The following is a 9068-nucleotide window of genomic DNA, read 5'->3' as shown; positions in this document are numbered from 1 at the left end:
TAACTCTTGACGTGATGAAGTCATGTGTATGAACAAGATCTACTGAACCTCAGTAACTGTGAGAGATGACATGCTGTTCATTGCACAATGGCCTTTATTTCAAAATGTATGTACAGTATGAAATCAATTAGCCTACAGACTTAGTAAATGCTGTTTTAGGATTGTACAAGTACAATGGCAGCACATATTTTTCACTCAATGGAAACAATAAGATATATTCATTGTGCTTTAGATTAGGAGATTCACTCATTACAACCTACAGAGACAAGCTCGGAAGCATAGCCAAATCCTCAAAGATATCAAACTAATAAGCATGGAATGATTCCATATCTGTGAAAATAATACAATTGCCCTATATACATATTGAGTTATGAAAAAAAGCTCATGTTAAGATGATAGGTTTATCAGCATAGGATATCACTGTAAAGAAGTGCTAGAAATTAATTTCAGTTAATATAAAATATGCAAGAATAAAAAATAAAGCAGGAGCAGTATTATTGAGGGTTTTACAGTAGCATGTTTCTCAGCGCACTTCGGTAATAGCAGGTTTAACGAACGTGTAAATTGTGTGTTTGGGGTTGATGGAAAGTATAATATTTCAATGACAGAAAGCTCAGGGCAAGCTATTACATATCCCCTTCAGCTCTTCTTTCTCTTTGGCTTGTACAGCTAAACGCAGCAACAAAAAAAAAGAAACATCCCTATTTCAAGTCCCTGTCTTTCAAAGATAATTCATAAAAATCCAAATACCTTCACAGATCTTCATTGTAAAGGGTTTAAAAACCGTTTCCCATGCTTGTTCAATGAACCATAAACAATTAATTAAACATGCACCTGTGGAACGGTCGTTAAGACACTAACAGCAGACCACGTGTAACAACACCTGCACAGGATCAGTACATCCGAACATCACACCTGCAGGACAGGTACAGGATGGCAACAACAACTGCCCGAGTTACACCAGGAACGCACAATCCCTCCATCAGTGCTCAGACTGTCCACAATAGGCTGAGAGAGGCTGGACTGAGGGATTGTAGGCCTGTTGTAAGGCAGATCCTCACCAGACATCCCTGGCAACAACGTCGCCTATGGGCACAAACCCACCGTTGCTGGACCAGACAGGACTGGCAGAAAGTGCTCTTCACTGACGAGTTGTGGTTTTGTCTCACCAGGGGTGATGGTCGGATTTGCGTTTATTTGTCAAAGGAATGAGCCTTACACCGAGGCCTGTACTCTGGAGCGGGATTGAATTGGAAGTAGAGGGTCCGTCATGGTCTGGGGCGGTGTGTCACAGCATCACCGGACTGAGCTTGTTGTCATTGCAGGCAGTCTCAACGCTGTGTGTTACAGGGAAGACACCCTCCTCCCTCATGTGGTACCCTTCCTGCAGGCTCATCCTGACACGGCCCTCCAGCATGACAATGCCACCAGCCATGCTGCCTGTTCTGTGCGTGATTTCCTGCAATACAGGAATGGCAGTGTTCTGCCATGGCCAGCGAAGAGCCCGGATCTCAATCCCATTGAGCACGTCTGGGACCTGTTGGATCGGAGGGTGAGGCCTAGGGCCATTACCCACAGAAATGTTTGCGAACTTGCAGGTGTCTTGGTGGAAGAGTAGGGTAACATCTCACAGCAAGAACTGGCAAATCTGGTGCAGTCCATGAGGAGGAGAAGCACTGCAGTCCTTAATGCAGCTGGTGGCCACACCAGATACTGACTGTTACTTTTGATTTTGACCCCCCCCCCTTTGTTCAGTGACACATTATTCCATTTCTGTTAGTCACATGTCTGTGGAACTTGTTCAGTTTATGTCTCAGTTGTTAAATCTTGTTATGTTCATACAAATACTTACACGTTACGTTTGCTGAAAATAAACAGGACATTTATTGCGGAGTTTATACTAAATTTCCCTTATGGTTGTACAGTAAAAGCTAATTGTACAGTTGTCTGTTATCGGGCCATGGCTGCCTAGATGTTGCACAATGGCATGTCATTCTGTGGCTGGACCTAGGCTAGGGTTGCAAAATAATGGGTAACTGTGCTGTCGTTGGACCATAGCTAAGTATTAAGTGTTGTATAACAGGTTACTCTGTAGCAGGAACGTATGCAAATGCACTCACTACTGTAAATCGCTCTGGATTAGAGTATCTGCAAAATATGTAAAATGTAAAAATGTAACGTGGCTGATGCAGGATGCTGGTGTGGAGGAAAGATTGGTGTGGCTTTAGTCTAGGTCTGGTAGCACAGAGTAAAGGTTGGTTTGGCTCTAGTCTAGGCCCGACAGCGTAGGTTCTGGTCTTTGAGGCTGCTGAGGGATTTGTTGCGGTACTCTGTCGGGGCAACACACCTCAGGGATTCCAGAGGGGAAAGGTTGGCCTTTGTCTGGGACACCCAGTGCACCAGGCCATTGATGTTGCAGTCACATGTCCAGGGGTTGTCATGGAGATACACCTCCCTCAGGCCTGGAGGGAGGTAGAGGACAATCAGATTATGCTCATTGTGACACTTTTTTTTTATAAAAGAAATGTATATGATTTTTTATGAACAAATGGTCAAACATGAAGTACACATATGACACATATAGTCCACAAATGCATTTGAAAAAACACCTAGAAAAGATTGCTGTACATTATTCATCTCTTACCAGACAGCTGGGTGAAAATGTTTCCATCCATGTTTTTAAAACGGTTTCCACTGAGGGCCAGCTGGGAGAGCTTGGGTGTATGTCTAAACAGGTCCTGGGGCAGCCTCTCCAGCTCGTTGTTCCTCAGGTAGAGCTCCTGGAGGTTGGACAGGCCCTCCAGAGTGGCTGAGGTCAAAGTGGACAGCAGGTTGTTATCCAGCACCAGCATCTCCAGGGAGGCCAGAGGCTTGAAAGCACCAGCCGAGATGCTCTTCAGACTGTTGTTGTCCAGGTTGAGGAACAGCAGCTCTGTTAAGCCCAGAAAGCCTTTGGGGGAGATCCTCTCGATGCGGTTGAGGGCCAGGTCCAGGACCTTTAGGGCGATCAGAGGCTTGAAGGCGTTGGAAGGAAGGGCAATTAGAGAGTTGAGGGGCAGGTCCAGGTCTGAAAGGTTCCTCATGCCTGTGAACATGTCTGGTTTGACACTGGAGATCTGGTTCTGGCCCAGCATGAGGAAGCGGAGGTTGATGAGATCCTGGAAGCCTTTCACAGGGAGTTTGTTGATCTGATTCCCATACAGGTTGAGCAGCATCAGCCTCTGGGCTCCAGAGAAGGCCTGGGGGTGTATTGATTTGATGGCATTGCGTTCCAAGTTGATGCTTTCGATCTTGGGGATGGGTTTCAGGACGTTTGCTGGGAGGTCGACTATTCCGTTCTCGCCTGGGACAAGGACCACAGAAACAGCATGAGAAATCAATACCATTGGAAGATGGTAACACTAGCCTCTTTCTTGTGGTTATGTCAATAAAATAACATATTGATTTGGAGCCAAATAGCTGGCACATACTAAAGTAAGACAGTGGTTTTCCCACAATTGCAAACAGTAAGTGGACTCACCCATCTTTAGGATCCAGGAATCAGGGGGCAGGTTGGAGGGAAATGTCCTTATCCCCTTCTTGTGGCAGTTGACCTCTGACCTTTCAGGGCTGGTTTTCTTGGTGCATTTACAGACATCAGGACAGGTCTCTACAGCTTCTGCCACCCAGAACACCAGCACTGCTAAACAGGCTACCAGCTGCATGCCTACCACACCCACAGGGAATAGAAAAAGTATTCAGCGCTTGCAGACTGATTAAGTTTGACAATTTAGTTTGTGTTGGAAGGACGATTAGAAATTCAATTTAAGATAATCCTATTTAAATTATATGAGCGTATTAAGAATGAACATTTTGCAGACATGCTCCAAAAAAATATAGACAAGTGCAGGGTGAAAGGCTGCAGAGCTACAGTTTATGCTATTAGACTGATCAATATTTTCTTATCAGCATTTACCTGAACATTTGGTGAGACTTGTCGTCGCATAAACCTCTTCTTTAAACTGTCTACTTTGTTTTGCCTCTCAAAGCGAGGGAGTCAGATTTTCTTAAGCTGCCTGTTCTGCTGTCGTGTAACTTCCTGTTAGTCAGAGTGAATTAGCCCAGCCGTCTGCCCAGCAGCTACAGCAGCCAGCCTGCAAAACTACCAGCACAGCACCACTGCAATGTCACAGTCCCTGGAGAAAAATGCCATCCTCAGATTATGGATCAAAGCCACCTCACAGAAACGGAGAAACCTCTGCCAAGTTAACTCCTCCATGCCCTAGAGTGCATGGGGGTGTGTGAGAAATAAGACAACTCAGTCAGTATGTGCCAGTATGTGTGTGTGTGTGTGTATTTGTGTGTTTGTGCCAGGAGAAGTGATATACAAACTACGCACAGATTGATGTCATGGAGTCTCAAAGACAGAGAGAGAGGATGGTGGGCACCTCAGAAGGCATGGCTCCCAGCCACCCTGACAGCCAACGTCATGGAGATTATACTGAGGTTCTGTGACTCGCGAGGAGCCCAGCCGCACACAGACGGCCCGAAAGGAAGTCACGCTCGCAACTGTAATTCCTTATGAGGGGAAAGGAACAATCACACATGTCACTCTCTGTTACACAGGGCCAAGTACTGAGAAAGGGAGGGGGAGAGTAGAGAAAGCGAGAGAGAGCAAGCAAGAGCGCGAGAGAGATACGGAAAGGCCAAGCTCCCCAGTAGTGATAAGGGATTACAGAAACACATGTTGAGAATAGCTGCAGATTGACACGTCTGCTGAGTGAGACAATTTTATTGTATGCTAAAGATTAAAAGCTATTTTCAAGCCTAGCCAACAGCAAGACAATATGCAAGCCATCTGGAGCAGCGTAATTATGGTGTTCTGACTGAAGGCTCAGAGGAGCAGCCACACCAGTCAGCTCCTCTTCACTGGAGGGGAGAGAGAAGCCCAGCTAACACAAACTGAGTTTTGAGGAACACACAAGAACTTCTACAGCAATATGATATCATTCACAAACTCTACTCAACTCAATGTGGTGGGCTGGGCATTCACTTGGCATGGCTTGGCTGAAATCATTCCAATATTATTGCCAATTTACAGCCAATTGATCAAATGCTGTTTCTATCGAGTGGCCCGCCTCAGTTTCTAGTGCATACTGACAGGAGGAAGATCATAAAAGCCATGTGTAAGGTCTTGTAAAAGAATAGATGTGAGAAGTCTCTATTTAACACGAGAGCTAGCTGTCTTTACATCCAATCGATTGAGTGGCATTGATTTATCTCCAATTTCTACAGTATGTTACTCTTCAGTTAGCTCCATCATAAAGTACCCTGACTGTCTTTCTACTGCACTGCACAGCTGTAGGCTCTAATGCACACCTAATGATGCCTTCCATTTGGATACACCTACACTTCAAACATCTCCGAAAATGATTGTTCTTCAATCATTTTCACAATATCAAAGCTGGCCATTCTTACAACATTCTTCTTTGTCATCTTGCTTCTGACCCTGTCACAGTGGCCTAAAGGTTCTGTCCAGTTTTACTTTGTAAAATAAGGATTTATGTTTTATTATAGATTGCACAAACCCCCCTTTGCATCTCCAAGGTAACACCATCCTTCACACTAGTTTTGACAGATGTACTCTGCTCTCTTACAAACTACAGTGAAAAGCAATTTGTCACACAATGCATTCCATAATAAAGAACATTGTCTCAGCAACATGCTCCAAACCCCTCCTCACTGTCAAACGCTTCATTTTATTTCACCTGACAAAGGAGTCTGACAAAGACTATGAGGCCATTGGACTGTTATTCTCACTATTTGCATGAAATATGTATTTCATCTACATCCTGCAGATGCAAAACTGAGGTGTGATAGATTTGAATTGTTTAATGTCATAGTCTTTCCATTGATGCTAAAAAGCCAAGAAGTTTTCCCGGTTTTCCGACTAAAAGAGAGATGTGAGATTACTTTCCTAATGACAGCTCTTTGGGTTTCTATAAGACAGCAGTTGTGTCTAATGATGCTCACTTAAGCATGGCAGCCCAAGCACCTATTTCCTATGTAGAACATTTAGACGGCTGAGTCAACCACTGTCTAATTAACAGAGAAATCAAGCACTGCTATCACCAATGGATCTTCCTCATGGTCTTCATTACTACGCTCTATCTCCAGTTCAGGAGATAGTTCTCTTGCTCTGCAATTTGAGTCCCCTGGATCTGATGTAGGACCCTCAAAGGAACACAATTACCATGGCACTAGAACCATCTGCAGCTCAGGAGTGATTGTGGCTCACTTGCAGCATCTGGTGTTCAAGTCCATTATTACTGTAGCATTACTGTACATTTCACAGTCACATCAGAACCGTCCTATACCCTATAATTTCCCTCCTACGGAGCTGGATCTTGACCGTGTTTGGATGAAGTTTCCTGCTGCTAACAGATACACAGCTGGTTGTTTCAACATTTCTGACCCCCTCCAGGTGTCTGGAGTGAATTTAGAGGACTCAGCTTGTAGTCAAATAAAAAGGGGTTTTAACTGGATTCTTAAACTGCCTCCTTTCTTTCTCTCTCTCTCTCGCTCTCTCTCTCTCGTTCTTCCTCTCATCTAACATCATCTATGCTTTTGTAAGACTTCCTTAAGACAGGCCACTACCAAACATTTGACTAGGTCTGGAGTAATGGAACACTCCATTGTCAATTATTTAGATAGGGATAGGTGGTCTAGCTGAGTTGAAACCTGATTTGGGTGACTGGAAACAAACGAAGAGATATCAGCCACTAAAGCCTGTTTCAACACTTCAATCTATCATGAATATTCTATTTGCATTATTTAGTGCTGTTAGCACCACATATCACACCACATGTATAGCTGTCAAAGGGAAATGGTGATAGGCACATGTTCCATTCCATCTTTAGTATGAATGAGACAAAGATAGAGAGAAATATTGCCTTTGGCACCTGTCAGAATAGCAGAATCCCAGTCACACATGCACATAGTCAGACACAGATTCCACCATGACAGGCCCAGCGTACATGCATGCTTCAATCCATGCCTGACATGAGCTATGGAGAACAATCAGAAGTTTAGAAGGAAATGCATTTCAAAGTCTACTGGAAAGTTTAAACAATGCCGTAAGTGTACAGAATTCACAACTCACCATCCATTTCATAAAATAAACTCAAATAGAGTCAGCTATTTCTCAACTGTCAGCAATCAAGGATTGTGAACATACTGTTTTTCCTCAAGAGTTTTCAAATATAGTATACAAATATTACAGTAACTCCAATCACTTTCATAACATGATGTTTTACTCTTTATTATCACTAGTGAGGGCTCTGGCTCTGCTGAAAATGAATAGCAGCCAGGAAAGAAAGACTATTAGCTTTATGTAAGGGAAGAACAAACAGCAAAGGAGGAAAAAAATCACAGTGTTTTATGAGTCACTATTTCTCACTTCAAAGACATCTTAGAATCAATTACCCTTGTCAAAACAGCAGCCACTGTGTTCTAGAGTTTCTCTCTCCTGTATTCCACAAACCATGGCCTCCATGTTGTGATGCTGAGTAAACACAGCTGAATGCAAAGCAATGCTGCTTTACTTTGATGTTATAAAATACACTGCTAAAAAAAATGAAGGGAACACTTAAACAACACAATGTAACTCCAAGTCAATCACACTTCTGTGAAATCAAACTGTCCACTTAGGAAGCAACACTGATTGACAATAAATTTCACATGCTGTTGTGCAAATGGAATAGACAACAGGTGGAAATGATAGGCAATTAGCAAGACACCCCCAATAAAGGAGTGGTTCTGCAGATGGGGACCACAGACCACTTCTTAGTTCCTATGCTTCCTGGCTGATGTTTTGGTCACTTTTGAATGCTGGCGGTGCGTTCACTCTAGTGGTAGCATGAGACGGAGTCTACAACCCACACAAGTGGCTCAGGTAGTGCAGCTCATCCAGGATGGCACATCAATGCGAGCTGTGGCAAGAAGGTTTGCTGTGTCTGTCAGCGTAGTGTCCAGAGCATGGAGGCGCTACCAGGAGACAGGCCAATACATCAGGAGATGTGGAGGAGGCCATAGGAGGGCAAAACCCAGCAGCAGGACCGCTACCTCTGCCTTTGTGCAAGGAGGAGCAGGAGGAGCACTGCCAGAGCCCTGCAAAATGACCTCCAGCAGGCCACAAATGTGCATGTGTCTGCTCAAACGGTCAGAAACAGACTCCATGAGGGTGGTATGATGGCCTGACGTCCACAGGTGGGGTTTGTGCTTACAGCCCAACACCGTGCAGGACGTTTTTCATTTGCCAGAGAACACCAAGATTGGCAAATTCGCCACTGGCGCCCTGTGCTCTTCACAGATGAAAGCAGGTTCACATTGAGCACGTGACAGACGTGACAGTCTGGAGACGCCGTGGAGAACGTTCTGCTGCCTGCAACATCCTCCAGCATGTCCAGTTTGGTGGTGGGTCAGTCATGGTGTGGGGTGGCATTTCTTTGGGGGGCCGCACAGCCCTCCATGTGCTCGCCAGAGGTAGCCTGACTGCCATTACGTACCGAGATGAGATCCTCAGACCCCTTGTGAGACCATATGCTGGTGCGGTTGGCCCTGGGTTCCTCCTAACGCAAGACAATGCTAGACCTCATGTGGCTGGAGTGTGTCAGCAATTCCTGCAAGAGGAAGGCATTGATGCTATGGACTGGCCCGCCCGTTCCCCAGACCTGAATCCAATTGAGCACATCTGGGACATAATGTCTCGCTCCATCCACCAACGTCACGTTGCACCACAGTCTGTCCAGGAGTTGGCGGATGCTTTAGTCCAGGTCTGGGAGATCCCTCAGGAGACCATGCGCCACCTCATCAGGAGCATGCCCAGGTGTTGTAGGGAGGTCATACAGGCACGTGGAGGCCACACACTACTGAGCCTCATTTTGACTTGTTTTAAGGACATTACATCAGTTGGATCAGCCTGTAGTGTGGTTTTCCACTTTAATTTTGTGTGACTCCAAATCCAGACCTCCATGGGTTGATAAATTTGATTTCCATTGATCATTTTTGTGTGATTTTGTTGTCAGCAC

At 44.9% G+C, this 9068-nt stretch overlaps 1 protein-coding gene across 2 annotated transcripts; it reads right to left on the bottom strand.

The window, feature by feature from the left end:
* Positions 1 to 76: 76 nt before the first annotated feature.
* Positions 77 to 7675, bottom strand: LOC110529661 (uncharacterized). 2 transcript variants are annotated; one of them, XM_021612074.3, is made up of 4 exons: positions 7465 to 7675; positions 3521 to 3706; positions 2645 to 3343; positions 77 to 2462 (listed from the first exon to the last, which is right to left on the bottom strand). In XM_021612074.3, the coding sequence occupies exons 1-4, from the start codon at positions 7532 to 7534 to the stop codon at positions 2272 to 2274; spliced, it is 1146 nt and encodes a 381-aa protein (XP_021467749.3). In that variant the 5' UTR covers positions 7535 to 7675; the 3' UTR covers positions 77 to 2271. The 2 variants fall into 2 exon arrangements, with proteins under 2 accessions (XP_021467749.3, XP_021467750.3); XM_021612075.3 differs by lacking the exon at positions 7465 to 7675 and adding an exon at positions 3956 to 4321.
* Positions 7676 to 9068: the final 1393 nt, after the last annotated feature.

This window comes from Oncorhynchus mykiss, chromosome 8 (genome assembly GCF_057628025.1).
Source record: "Oncorhynchus mykiss isolate SJ-2025 chromosome 8, ASM5762802v1, whole genome shotgun sequence".
Classification (NCBI taxonomy): Eukaryota; Metazoa; Chordata; class Actinopteri; order Salmoniformes; family Salmonidae; genus Oncorhynchus; species Oncorhynchus mykiss.
This window is presented reverse-complemented; position numbering and strand designations above follow the sequence as displayed.